The sequence below is a fragment of the Aotus nancymaae genome, unplaced genomic scaffold (genome assembly GCF_030222135.1).
Source record: "Aotus nancymaae isolate 86718 unplaced genomic scaffold, 86718_ANA_hifiasm-v0.15.2.pri h1tg000058l, whole genome shotgun sequence".
Taxonomy (NCBI): domain Eukaryota; kingdom Metazoa; phylum Chordata; class Mammalia; order Primates; family Aotidae; genus Aotus; species Aotus nancymaae.
The window spans coordinates 18,236,868-18,251,390 of record NW_026988472.1 but is presented as its reverse complement, the minus strand read 5'-3'; the positions used below and the strand labels follow the sequence as shown (position 1 = coordinate 18,251,390).

At 36.0% G+C, this 14,523-nt stretch overlaps 1 protein-coding gene across 4 annotated transcripts in view; it reads left to right on the top strand.

Annotated features, from left to right (window-relative positions):
- Positions 1-14,523, top strand: part of USP9X (ubiquitin specific peptidase 9 X-linked) — a 156,184-nt gene that overhangs the window by 46,698 nt on the left and 94,963 nt on the right. For all 4 annotated transcript variants that reach the window (XM_064364411.1, XM_064364410.1, XM_064364413.1 and 1 more), the window contains exons 5-11: positions 3,091-3,203; positions 5,548-5,766; positions 9,708-9,823; positions 10,034-10,285; positions 10,361-10,499; positions 12,655-12,807; positions 14,008-14,112. In XM_064364411.1, coding sequence (XP_064220481.1) covers positions 3,091-3,203; positions 5,548-5,766; positions 9,708-9,823; positions 10,034-10,285; positions 10,361-10,499; positions 12,655-12,807; positions 14,008-14,112 — 1,097 coding nt within the window. The remainder of the gene's footprint in view (positions 1-3,090; positions 3,204-5,547; positions 5,767-9,707; positions 9,824-10,033; positions 10,286-10,360; positions 10,500-12,654; positions 12,808-14,007; positions 14,113-14,523) is intronic.

The following is a 14,523-nucleotide window of genomic DNA, read 5'->3' as shown; positions in this document are numbered from 1 at the left end:
ATAGAGGTTGTAACTCAAAGGTTAAACTTTTTTTTGAGATGAAGTCTCACTCTGTTGTCCAGGCTGGAGTACAGTGGTATGATTTCTGCTCACTGCAACCTCTGCCTCCTAGGTTCAAGCAATTCTCCTGCCTTAGCCTTCCGAGTAGCTGGGACTACAGGCACGTGCCACCATGCCCAGCTAATTTTTTGTATTTTTAGTAGAGATGGGGTTTCACCATGTTAGCCAGGATGGTCTCAATCTCCTAACCTTGTGATCCACCCACCTCAGCCTCCCAAAGTGCTGGGATTACAGGCATGAGCCACCGCACCCGGCCAGGTTAAACATTTTTAACTGAGGGTCTTATCTGTTATGAGAAATAATATATAAAAGAACATTTTACAATTAACTATTCTATAACTGTTGGATGGTATGACATCTGCCCCCTACCCCCCTTGTAATTATCTTGAGTCATTTCTGTCCTCAAAATATGTACTATATAAATCTACAAATTATGTACACTTGCCTGAAATGACAGTGAGTTAGGGTGTGTGGCTCTTTGTACCTAGTAAAATCTTCATAATCCTTTACTTAAAAATTACCATTTTATTAATATTGTACTTATAAAATAAACTACCTTACATGTTTGTAAGATAGTCTTGCTTTGTCACCCAGGCTGGAGTGTGGTGGTGTGATCACTGCTCAATGCAGTGTCTATCTCCTGGGCTCAAGTAATCCTCCCACCTCAGCCTCCTGAGTGGGATACAGACACACATCATCATGCCCTGCCGATTTTTTTTTTTTTTTTTTTTTTTTTGAGATGGAGATTTGCTCTTGTTGCCCGGGCTGGAGTGCAGTGGTGTGATCTCAGCTCACTGCAACCTCCGCCTCCCGGGTTCAAGCGATTCTCCTGCCTCAGCCTCTTGAGTAGATGGGATTATAGGCACCTGCCACCACACCTGGCTAATTTTTATACTTTTAGTAGAAAAAGTGTTTTTCACCATGTTGGGCAGGCTGGTCTTGAACTACTGACCTCAGGTGAGTCACCACCCCTGGCTAATTTTTTTTTTTTTTTTTTTTTGAGACAATCTGGTTGCCCATGCTGGTCTCAAACTCTGGGGCTCAAGCGATCCTCCCACCTTAGCCTTCCTAAGTGTTGGGATTAAAGACGTGGGCTACTGTACCCATCCTTTTTTTCTTTTTTTAAATTAATACACAGGAAAGGTGTCATTTTTCTCTTAAAGAACTGAAAGATGGACTTTCAGCTTTTGTTAAGCCAACAAAAGGAAATCTGGTGTTTTTACTCAGGTATCCAGAAGAAAAAGCTTAATGCAGGAATTAATCTTTTTTCCCCCCCAGTGATGTTGGTCTACTTAAGGTGCATTTGATCTAACAGAGTACTACTATTGTAGTAACTCTCAATTCATTTTTTAAGGCATTGCAGATTAAAAGGCAGTAACTTTTCATTTTCTTAAATGGGATAGCTGTGGATGTGTTACAACTAACAATAGGCACTATCACAATTGAAATTGATTATTGTCAAAATTAACATGTTTAGTACCTTGCTTTTAAGTTCAACTCCATGTCAAGAGAAAATTTATCTTACAGTAATTTCCCTCTTTTGTTTGGAGAAAATATCCTTATGCCTCATTAATCCTGTGGAAGTAGTCTGACAAACTGAAAATATAATACATGGACAGGTTACAGTTGTTTTCACCACTCAAAATTTTTTGTTCTTTTACACACTTGTTCACTAATTTATCAAAAAATTTTTAAAGAAAATATGTTTCTTATTTAAAAAATGTTTAATATTTGTTGGTATATAGGTGTATATATTTTTGGGTAATGAGATTTTGATACAGGCATAAAATGCATAATCACATCAGAGTAGATACAGTATTCATTACCTCAAGCATTTATTTTTTGTGTTTCAAACAATCCAGTTACACTCTTTTAGTTGCTTTAAAAGGTACAATTAAATTATTTTTTACTGTAGTCACCCTTTTGTAGGTCATATTCTATTTTTTGTACCCATTAACCACCCTTCTATTCTCTTTATCCATGAGTTCAGTTGTTTGATTTTTAGATCCCACAAATGCGTGAGAACGTGTGATGTGTGTCTTTCTGTGCTTGGCTTATTTCATTTAACATGGTGACCTTTTGTTCCATCCATGTTGTTGCAAATGACAGGATCTCATTTTTTTTAATGGCTAAATAATACTCCATTGTGTGTATGTACCACATTTCCTTTATCCATTCGTCCTTTGACTCTTAGGTTGGTTCAAAATCTTGGCTATTGTGGATAGTGCTGCATCAAACATAGTAGTGTAGATATTGCTTCAATATACTGATTTCCTTTATTTTGGGCATATGAGCAAATTTTTGAAGACTTCTGTGCTAAGCATGTTCTAAGTCCGGACTAAAATGATGGGTAAACACTGATTAATGGTATTTCATTTAATAGCATTGGCATTCAGTGGATATGTATTCCTCCCTCCACCATATTTTTTTTCTGAGACCACAATGTCGACAAGTTCCAAATTTTTAAAAGTTTAAATTACCATCTCTTTTGTACTATCAAAGTCAAATAATACTTTCTATACAAATTGGATGTTTTTCATTTTGTCGTTAAGAGTTAGATTTTCTTTGTTAGGAAGCACGTGGCTCTGTTGCCTTTCTAAAATGAGGTGAAATTAAGCAGTGGCACTGAGACAAGGGAAGACAAGACGTAATTCATTTTATTTCATCAAACACTTACAATATAAGGATATTGATGCTAAGTGAATGATTTATGAACAAAATAAGATTTTGAAAATTAGTTGTGAAATGTTTTTAAGTTCAAAGGTTTATTTTCAGGGAGCAAAATGTTATTTAAATTTCCCTCTAATGTGGTGCTGCTGATCACCATTTTGTGTTTAAGGCTAGTGCCATAATTGGTAACATTTTCAATTAGTGTTAATATTACTTGGTTAATCTACGTTTATACAGTTAAATATTTATTAGCTGTCATTGAAATTTCCAGTTATTTATTACCTTTTATTATATATTGGACATTGTAAAAACAACCAGAGAAATACTTTGTTTGCATTAATTTTTCTCCCTTTTTCTTAGGGCTTGATGTTAAAAGTGAAGCATGTCAGCGATTTTTCCGAGATGGGCTAACAATATCATTCACTAAAATCCTTACAGATGAAGCAGTGAGTGGCTGGAAGTTTGAAATTCATGTGAGTCTTGCATTTGACTTTAAAGAATCAGATTTACATGGTGTTGCCTATGAGTGGGGAGGGGTATATGTGTATATGGCTGTGTTATATTTGGTCTGTTATAATTGAATTAAAAGGTCTAAAACTGGGCCGGGGTGGTGGCTCACGCCTGTAATCCTAGCATTTTGGGAGGCCAAGGTGAGTGGATCACCTGAGGTCAGGAGTTCCAGACCAGCCTGGTCAACATGGTGAAACCCCGTCTCTACTAAAAATACAAAAAAAGTTAGCAAGGTGTGGTGGCACACACCTGTAATCCCAGCTACTTGGGAGGCTGAGGAAGGAGAATCACTTGAACCCGGTAAGTGGAGGTTGCAGTGAGCCGAGACCGCTCCACTGCACTGTAGCCTGCGTGATGGGAGTGAGACGACTTCTCAAAAAAAAAAAAAAAAAAAGTTCTAAGAATGAAAAACTTAAAAATGTTCATAAATTCTCTTGAAGGCCACGTAGTCATTTAGAATAAGCATGAGATTTAGAGTTAAACTTGGGTTTAATCTATCCCCTGGGATCTCAAGTGCCTGTGACCTTAGGCAAGTCATCACATTTCATTAAAAATATAATGCTGTCAGTTTTAAGGTACGTCACTGTTTTATGGACTATTAAGAAAAACACCCAAGATGGGGCATCTTATACATATCTGGGACACCAAAAGGTCAGTGTAGAGGTAAATGAGAAATGAACTTACCATGCAGAAAGGGACAGCAAAAACCCCTGCATATCTTAACCTTGGCACTTGGTGGAGGGAGGGATAAAAATTAAAAAGTGAAAATCTAAACCACAAGCAGTATTTAAACAGTTTTGCAGTCTGAATTCAAATTACAGTTGTGATACAAAAAATCCTTAAGGGGAAATGTAAACTGGTCTCAGGTCGGTAGTGCCCCCAAATGACTAGCAGAAGCAAACATAAGTCCTCTTTGCAGATACCTTCCATTTAGGAAAACAGTAATGTATGATTCATTATACATTATAATAATACATTATATATCATATTAATATTAATTATAATACATTTTAACACATTATCATATATTATAAGATAGAGTCAGATTCCAGAGATCTTAAACAGTAAAAAAAGTGTATGACTCAGACTGATAAAATGCCATAATTACTCTAAGTCTCTGTTCCTTTTGTTTTGTTTTGTTTTTTCCCCAAGACAGAGTCTTGCTCTGTCTCCCAGGCTGGGGTGAAGTGGTGCGATCTCGGCTCACTGCAACCTCCGCCTCCCAGGTTGAAGCGGTTCTCCTGCCGCAGCCTCCTGAGTAGCTGGGACTACAGGCATGCGCCACCATGCCTGGCTAATTTTTATATTCTAGGAGAGCTGGGGTTTCACCATGTTGGCCAGGCTGGTCTCGAACTCCTGTCCTCAAGTGATCCGCCTGCCTCAGCCGCCCAAAGTGCTGGGATTACAGGTGTGAGCCACTATGCCTGGCCTCTGTTCTTTTGCATACTATGTAAGTGGTCATAAGTTGTCAAGCAGATAATATTTTCATTGTCTATAACCTATTTCCCAAATATGACCATAGCATAAAGATTCCACATCTTCTGATTTAACATGTAATTTTATAGGTGTAGAAATGGAAACTTTGGAAGTGGTGCCAGACTTTTGCATTTGATATTTAGCTAGCAAATTTATCTCGGATGATTGACATATTGTTTATTTTATTTATTTTTAATTTTTGAGACAGAGTTTTGCTCTGTTGCCCAGGCTGGAGTGCAGTGGTGCCATCTTGGCTTTCTTGGAACCTCTGCCTCCTGAATTCAAGCTATTCTCCTGCCTCAGCCTCCTGAGTAGCTGGGACCACAGGCGCATGCCAGCACACATGGCTAATATTTGTATTTTTAGTAGAGATGGGGTTTCACCCTGTTGGCCAGGCTGATCTCAACTCCTGGCCTCAAGTGATCCACTCACCTTGGCCTCCCAAAGTGTTGGGATTAACAGGAGTGAGCCACTGGGTCCGGCCTGACATACTGTTTAGATTTTAGAATTGCTGCTGCTTGTGTACAAATTCCAGAGAGAAAAAAATAATTTGCATCTTATCTGTGGATGGAGAGCGGGAATAGATAACATATGGTGCCTCCTGTATTTTTTAAGCCATAGCAAATGGCTTTTGAAAGTACCATATAAATTATGAAGTAAAGAAATTCTAATTTTTTGATAATCAGTTTGATCACAATATTAATGAAATGATTAGTATAGAAAATGAAGAGATAATTTTATTAGTTACGATACGATTAATACTAGAAGATATTTCTGTTTGAAATTGCAGTGCTTTGACCTTGTAAATCACCTTTCCCCCTTATATAACAGAGGTGTATTATTAACAATACTCATCGTCTGGTGGAGCTATGTGTGGCCAAGTTGTCCCAGGACTGGTTTCCACTTTTAGAACTTCTTGCCATGGCCTTAAATCCTCATTGCAAATTCCATATCTACAATGGTACACGTCCATGTGAATCAGTTTCCTCAAGTGTTCAGTTGCCTGAAGATGAACTCTTTGCTCGTTCTCCAGACCCTCGATCACCAAAGGTGTGTTGATTTGTTAGTTTCAAAATTAAATAATATGATTGTTCTGCTCTGACACAGAATCTTCAGTGATCTGTATTTAAAGTGTCACAGTGAAATAGGCTTTAAGTGAAAATATACACAACCAGGAGTATTTTTCATAGCTCTGTCATTTTAGTTCTATATTTGTTTTTTCTGCATGTATAATTATCCCCATTGTCTTCTGTCCAGCCTCTTTAGGAGTAGTCATAATTTGGGTTAGTGAAAAATAGACTGTACTTTTTTTGAAATAGAATAGGAGATTACTTCTTTGGCCAAGGACTGAAGTGTTGATCTGTAGGGCTGTGATCGTTTTAAGCATTCTAAAATTTTGACTCCAAAATCAAGTATATCCTCTAAATACCTAATGATACATCATAAAATTACAGAAAATTGTTAATGAAATCAATATAGTAAGTCTTCCAAATCTCTCTTAAATATCTATATTCTGTACATAAATGTAAGTTTTCTATATGTAAACAAACTGTACATTTTAAAAAATGTATCTGTAAATGCTTGTTTTATTAAATATATAATTTAAAATTTTTAGATTTTTGGGAGACAGTTTTAATATTATAGGTCTTGTACAAATTTTCCTTTTTCTATCCAGCCAGAAAAATTTTAAGTCATATTATTCAGAACTTGGTTTATTCTACTAATAACCTGAAGTTATCAAAAATTTGTCAAACTTAATAGTTGAGATTTTCTGATATTTCCCAGTTCATATTGTTGCCACTAGATGGCTTAGTTTTACTTGAGTAGATCAGGTTAATATCTAAATCATGGCGATCTTCAAAATAAAAATTTTCATCTATACTTGTATTTCTTTTTACATTTTACCTTTTTTCCCCCCTCTGTATGCCAGTAATCCACAACTTAAGAGATTCACAGGGAACAAAACTTGATTTAATATGGCTAAATATAAAATTTTTAGATGACTTCTGGTTGAAGTTAATTTATATCTTTGAAGTACAGTTCTTGCTATTAAACTAATAAAAAATAGTGACTGTGAGAGTAGACTTTCAAAACCTTCAAGAGTACAGTTTTTTAAAATATAGCCCAAAACATAGTTGTGAATCAAGGAGAAGCATATTCTATGGATTTACCTACACATTTACTTGCTACTGAAGTAAGAGAAATTTTATAATACAGCTAAACCGGTCTTTTATAAGCTTTTTAAAATCTGATTAAAAGGTGACATATTTGGCAGAATCTTCAACCATGTCCCTAGTTGGATGTAGATGTCATGATATAATGAAAAATCTAAGGGATATATAAGAGCCCCCATGTTTTTTTCTCCTGTTCTACAAAGGTGGTGGTGGCAAAATTCAGATCATCAAACGTAGTTGATGGAGATAAATTTTGTATGCTGTAGATTCACTTTCACATACTGTTTGTAATGAGTTGCATTTAGCTTTGAGAAATTTGAGTTACAGAGCTTAAAATTCTGTTTTACTAGGAATATTTTTGAGCCTTAATACTCAATTATCCTCTGGAGTTTTTGGTAGGTATTTTGTTGTACTTTAGATTCTCTCTACACCCCCTACCCTCCTACCCTCCTGGGACATTGAACCTCTGTGGCCTCAACTTTTGACCCATGACAAAGCTAAAGCTGTCAGGACTATCTCTGAGAGTGTTACCTGTTCTCTGTCTTCCCCCAAGATGTTTGCAGATGTTTAAATGAGTTTATCCAAACAATCAAAATATAATAAAAACTTCATTGGTTGCGACAAAAGGTCTCAGGTGAAATTCACCATGCTATGTTTGAGAAAAGGAACTCGTAGGAATAGAAAACTATGTGGAAAGCATATGGTGAATTGTAGGCTGTGTGGTCATTTAGAATTTCTCTATTTAGGGCAACTGATCTTTCTCTGCCAGTCTTGACAACTTATAGCCAGAGAAAGAAAGCTGTTGTTTGGCAGCTGCTAAAGCTAGTCTATTAGCCTCAATTTGAAGCACTCTACCTTTTTTTGTTTTTGAGACGGAGCTTCGCTCTTGTTACCCAGGCTGGAGTGCAATGGCGCGATCTCGGCTCACCGCAACCTCCGTCTCCTGGGTTCAAGCAATTCTCCTGCCTCAGCCTCCCAAGTAGCTGGGACTACAGGCGTGCGCCACCATGCCCCCCTAATTTTTGTATTTTCAGTAGAGACGGGGGTTCACCATGTTGACCAGGATGGTCTCGATCTCTTGACCTCGTGATCCACCCGTCTCGGCCTCCCAGAGTGCTGGGATTATAGGCGTGAGCCACCGCGCCTGGCCGTAGCACTCTATCTTAATATTCCCAGTTGTTTAAGCGTACATTGCAGCTAAAGAAATACGGGAAGATTAGCTTTAGATAATTCTTTACTGTGTCCACACCTGCTATTTTATAAATATTATGTTATTGTCAAGTATATCATTCTAATAATCTCACTACAGTTACTGAAGAAATAAAATATATTACATAATGAGCATATACTTTCTTACAATTGCTGAATGACAAAAGGGATCTGGTGAATTAAGTACTCAGAGTTTTAATGGTTTTGAATTAGCCTTTTATGACTAAAAAGGTAGGAAAACACTATAATCTTATATTGAAATATGATAGTAGATTTATTAGATAATTTAGTTCATTTATATATTCTTATAAAACCATATCAAAACTAGCATTAGGCCAGGCAAGGTGGCTCATGCTTGTAATCCCAGCAGTTTGGGAGGCCGAGATGGGCAGATCACCTGAAGTCAGGAGTTTGAGACCAGCCTGGCCAACATGGTGAAACCCAGTCTCTACTAAAAATACGAAAATTAGCCGGGCGTGGTGGTGGTGCGTGCCTATAATCACAGCTACTTGAGAGTCTGAGGCAGGAGAATTGCTGGAACCCGGGAGGTGGAGGTTGCAGTGAGCCGATACCACACCATTACATTCCAGCCTAGGCGACAAGAGTGAAACTTAGTCTCAAAAAAAAGAAACACCTAGCATTAGCTATTATATTTTCTCTTTAAACAAACATTGGACATACAACCATTTATTTGGCATCTTTCCTTTTTCCTATACATTTAAAAAAAAATAGCTGTAGAAAATATTTTTGCTAAAGCTGTGGAAGAGAAAATTGCCTTTTCTGTCCATTGTTTTCCCTTCAGCAGCTTCTAAAACTTGGCCTAAATTTTAGAAGGTGGCAAAGTGTGAAAGGTATTCTTAGGCACGTTAATTTCTACATACATTTGATTCTTATATCTATATAGCCTTTTAATTCATTTTAAGTTTTTGCATACAGACATGCTTTTAGCCTCACAACTGTTTCCTGTCCCAGTTGTATGGTACTTTGAGCTACAGCTCTTTCTTAGACAGTTCATCCTGTTGCATGGTGTTACTTCTAAGATAAGGAGAACTGGGTGGAATTTGTATAAGCAAAAGTATCAACCAGCATATTCTACTTAGGAACAATGGATACTAATACCAGGGCTTAGTTTTTAATTGACAGTTCACTCTCTGGCTGTTACTATGTTCATAGGGAAATTTTAATGTTTTACAACTAAACAAGAAGTGGATTCAAAATTCATTAATATTAGATTACTAAGTAGCTTCTTCTTAACTCTCTTGAAGTCTTTCTGCCTCCTGAAAATTAATATAAAAGACTTTCCAATAATTAGAAGGTATTCATTCTTCTATGGTGGGATATTTGAAATAGGAGCATGTCTTCTAATTCTTGTTCACCACTTATATTGGAACAAACAGAACTGTGCCCCAGTGATTTAATTTGTACTTGTTCCATATACTGCTTCTGTCTCACAGATGGAATTACTATGAACAAAATGCAATGTTTTGTGGTCCTTTGAAAGATGATTTGTTTTATTGAATTTACTATTTCTAGTATATTTCAATAAACGTTTAGTGCTTTTTACCCCTTAAAGTAGGAAGTTAACTTTTTGCATTAATTGTGTTACAGGGTTGGCTAGTGGATCTTCTCAACAAATTTGGCACTCTAAATGGGTTCCAGATTTTACATGATCGTTTTATTAATGGATCAGCATTAAACGTTCAAATAATTGCAGCCCTTATTAAGTAAGTTACATTTAAAAATCAATGTTTAGTACACTGTAGAATTGCTGGGTTTTGCTTCATAAAAATCGAGGTTTTCAACTGTGGTTTCTTCTTCAACTAATTACTTGAATTTTTAAAAAGTAATATAGAGTTCAAAAAGTAATATAGAATTTAGTCCTAAATTGATTTTAAGAATTTGCATATTTACAGGAGTTTTGTATCTTATTTCAGACCATTTGGGCAGTGCTATGAGTTTCTCACTCTTCATACAGTGAAAAAATACTTTCTTCCAATAATAGAAATGGTTCCACAGTTTTTAGAAAACTTAACTGATGAAGAACTGAAAAAAGAAGCAAAGAATGAAGCCAAAAATGATGCTCTTTCAATGATTATTAAATCTTTGAAGAATTTAGCTTCAAGGGTTCCAGGACAAGAAGAAACTGTTAAGAACTTAGAAATATTTAGGTTAAAAATGATACTTAGGTAAGATACTTAAGTCTTGAAGTAATTATTTATGCCAATTTTAGTATCATACTTATCACTGAATTTTTCTTACAGATTATTGCAAATTTCTTCTTTCAATGGAAAGATGAATGCACTGAATGAAGTTAATAAGGTGATATCTAGTGTATCATACTATACCCATCGGCATGGTAATCCTGAGGAGGAAGAGTGGCTCACAGCTGAACGAATGGCAGTGAGTCTTTCGATTCTTCTTTATGTGAATAAGAATCTACTTAGGACAAAAAATTAGAATAGCTTTAGCTAAAAAAATTAGTAACATTTTAAAATAAACTCTCAAATTGGAGATGTTCTGATTGATTTATAACTGTTAATCCTGAGAACTATTTGAAATAATATAGTTTATTATTTGGTATTGCTATGTGTAGCTTTAAAACATCTTTGATAAACTTAGTGATGAATGTGGCATTCCAAAGTAATTATTAGTTTGTTGGGGAGTGGGAAATTGATTGAAATGGAGTAGGTAGAGTTGATCTAGAAAGTGGATTGGGTAGTATCTGGTACCTTATAAAGTGGCCCTATTGTTCATTTGACCATTTACAGTTAAATGTTTTAAAACAGGAAATGAAATTACTAGAATAAGATCTACACAAATCGTTTTATCATGATTTTGAGAATTTTATTTTGAAAGCCCTTATTGACATTGAAATTTTAGGAAACTTTATGTACCATAGATATTTTGTATACATTGTTTTGAAATAAGTAAGTATGCCATTTAAGTATAGTGCCAATATTTTTCGAATGTAGATTGTGTAACAGTCCTGGGGAAACATCTGTAGGAGAACTGTCCTTGCCCTCAAGGAGCCCTCAGTTTAATAGTGGAGATAGTGATTAGAGTGTGTTAAAATGTATGTGGAGACTGCTTAGATACTGCCCTGTAATAGAGAGTCAGGTGGTAGACATCTGGTTTCATACATATGATGTACCAATTTGCCTCATGGAAAGTCCAGCACAGAGCTATTGAAAGTATGGTATGAAGACTGGTACTGGTTCTTGACCCAGTCCTAGATAGGACAGAAAATGGTGTTAAGTGTTTAGAAACTTTAGTTGCAGTTTGACACCGTGACATTCTTATTGTATTTTACAAAAGTATCTGCAGCTCTGCAGTGGCTCTGGCCTGTAATCCCAGCACTCTGGGAGACAGAGGAGAGATTGCTTGAGGCCAGGAGTTCAAGACCAGCCTGGGCAATAAAGCGAGACCCTGTCTCTATATTAAAAATATATGTATATATGTAGAATAAAATAAAAATATCTGCAACAGATTAGATATTAAAAGCCGGCTCTTTTTCAGCTGAGACATGTACTTCTCAAACACATTTTGGGCCTAACTACTTTTTATCTCAGTTAAACAGAATATTGCAAAATCATACAATGTGGATTACTCCCCATTTGTACCATGAGTTATCACTTTATTGCTATAAATTAAATGAATGCTAGTTGAGCAAGCTAGCATAGTGTTACAGAAAAACAGACTGTGGCAGCATATGACTTGATTCATATTCCAATTCTAGCATCTGTGAGCCTGTTTACATTTTGTAATAGAATAATGTATCTCTTACTAGGATTGTTTGGAAAATTAAAGAGATAATGGATAAGCAATAGTGCCTGGCACATGATAATTGTTAACAAAAGTAAGGCCGGGCGTGGTGGCTCATGCCTGTAATCCCAGCACTTTGGGAGGCTGAAGTGGGTGGATCACAAGGTCAGGAGATCAAGACCATCCTGGCCAACATGGTGAAACCCCATCTCTACTAAAAATACAAAAATTAGCAGGGTGTGGTGGCACACGCCTGTAGTCCCAGCTACTCGGGGTGCTAAGGCAGGAGAATTGGTTGAACCAAGGAGGCAGAGATTGTAGTGAGCCGAGATCTTGCCACTGCACTCCAGCCTGGGCAACTGTGTGAGACTCTGTCTCAAAAAATGAATGAATGAATGAATGAATGAATGAATGTAAAAAACAGAGTGCCTTTTTACCCAAGGTCAAAACATAATTCTGTGACCAAATTGGGATAAAGAATCCAAAGATTCTAAAATTGGTCCTGTATCCACCCTACCGTGGTGATTGTGTACTTTAATATTTTTCTGAATAAATGCTGGAGTGTAGAATCTTTTTGATTTCAGTATTTCTAATTTATGGAAGCATTTCTGTATGTGCAAAATTGTTATAAAATTATACTTTCATAATTTTCCATTAAAGCAACACATAAGCATATTTTATCAGTATTGTATCTTGTAAATGTGTTTTAAAATTTCTTATTTAATAGTGTGAGCAATTAAGAAAAAATTGTTTTAATTTCTGCTTTCAAACACGTTTTCAAATTAACATTTAGGAATGGATACAGCAGAACAATATCTTATCCATAGTGTTGCGAGATAGTCTTCATCAGCCACAATATGTAGAAAAGCTAGAGAAGATTCTTCGTTTTGTCATCAAAGAAAAAGCTCTGACCTTACAGGATCTTGATAATATCTGGGCAGCACAGGTAAGGAATTTAAGATGATGGCTATTTAGTTTTTAAAATAAAGATACTAAAAACTGAAGAAATACAGTAGCTGTTATGAAATGGTTGCAGGCTTGTATTGTTTGACTTTGAGAACATTTAAATGCTTGTTCCCCTGCCAGGAATCTTTTTGAAATAACCAATAATCTTTTAAAAATAAAAATATTCCTTTGTCTGTATTTGATAAAGGTTGAGAATTTGTCAGTGGTTTTAAATAAAGATGCAAACAGTAAAATCATAAGGAATGTCTGTTGAAACAAAGTGTAAAGACATCTGTAATTGGTTTCTTCATAGACTTACTAGAAAGCAAAAACCTCCAGTGTCAGATTTAAATCTTTATAAAGACCTATAATAATTATTCCAGAGAATTATTAACTCTTTAGAAGTAACCTTTTTAGTCTTTGAGTTGGAAACTACAGCTCCATTATCTTAATGACAGTTTTCTACTCGTGGATTTCTTGGGAAACATTATTGAGTTGTAGATTATAAAGCTTTGGGTTTTTTTTTTAGTCTATTAAACCAAGAAAACAGTTTTGCCTTGATTGCTTAAGGTTCCAGTTTTGAAACAGTATTGGTAGTGTGCCCTGTTTTTCTATTTGCAATATTAAAATTGGCATGTTAAATTAAATTGTAATGAAGGTTTTTATGAACCACCAGAGTACACATTACCTGTATTTATTATATCATGAAATTAAGTGGCCAGGTTTTAGGTAGCAGTTCTAAAGCATTTTATAATGTTAGAATTTTTTTTTTTTTTTTTTCCAAGACAGAGTTTTGCTCTGTCACCCAGGCTGGAGTACAGTGGCTCAATGTCGGCTCCCTGCAACTTCCGCCTCCGAGGTTCAAGTGATTCTCCTGCCTCAGCCTCCCAAGTAGGTGGGCTTACAGGCACCTGCCACCACACTCCACTAAGTTTTGTATTTTTAGTAGAGACTGGTTTTCACCTTGTTGGCCAGGCTGGTCTCGACTCCTGACCTCAAGTGATGTGTCTGCCTTAGCCTCCCAAAGTGCTGGGATTATAGACATTTGCCACTGTGTGGGCTGTGTTAAGAATTTTCTTTTGTTACAGTTAAATGAAAGAGATAGGAGTACTTTATTAATAGTTGTCAGCAAGCAGTATATACTATTTAATCTGTTACTCAGATTCTAGTGTGTTGTGATTTTGTTTTTGTTTTTCAATAGGCAGGGAAACATGAAGCCATTGTGAAGAATGTACATGATCTCCTGGCAAAATTGGCATGGGATTTTTCTCCTGAACAACTTGATCATCTTTTTGATTGTTTTAAGGTAATTGTTAACATAGCAAAATATTACCATTCTATTTCAAATAGAATTGATTAATTAGATCTGTGAGTTATTCCTAGCCAATAAATACTTAAATAGAAATCCCATTAAACAGTCTGTGGTGTGAAGGAATTGACCATTGTTTTCTTTTCCAACGAGAACTTGATGATCATTTTTGTAACAGCCCCCGTAAGGGAAACTCAGGCTATCACTTTTTGTTTCTTTCCCCTGGCAGTTTCTATTTCAGTTACAGGTTCAAGCAAATTTTAGAACTACAGGGAAGGATGATTGGTTGCAATAAACAGTAAGATGACAGCAAGGGATTATCAATATCTTGGTATTCAGGGGTCATATGCACAAGCAAAATATGAGTTAATCAAAATATAACTGATAAGGTAGTCCAAGAACCCTTAC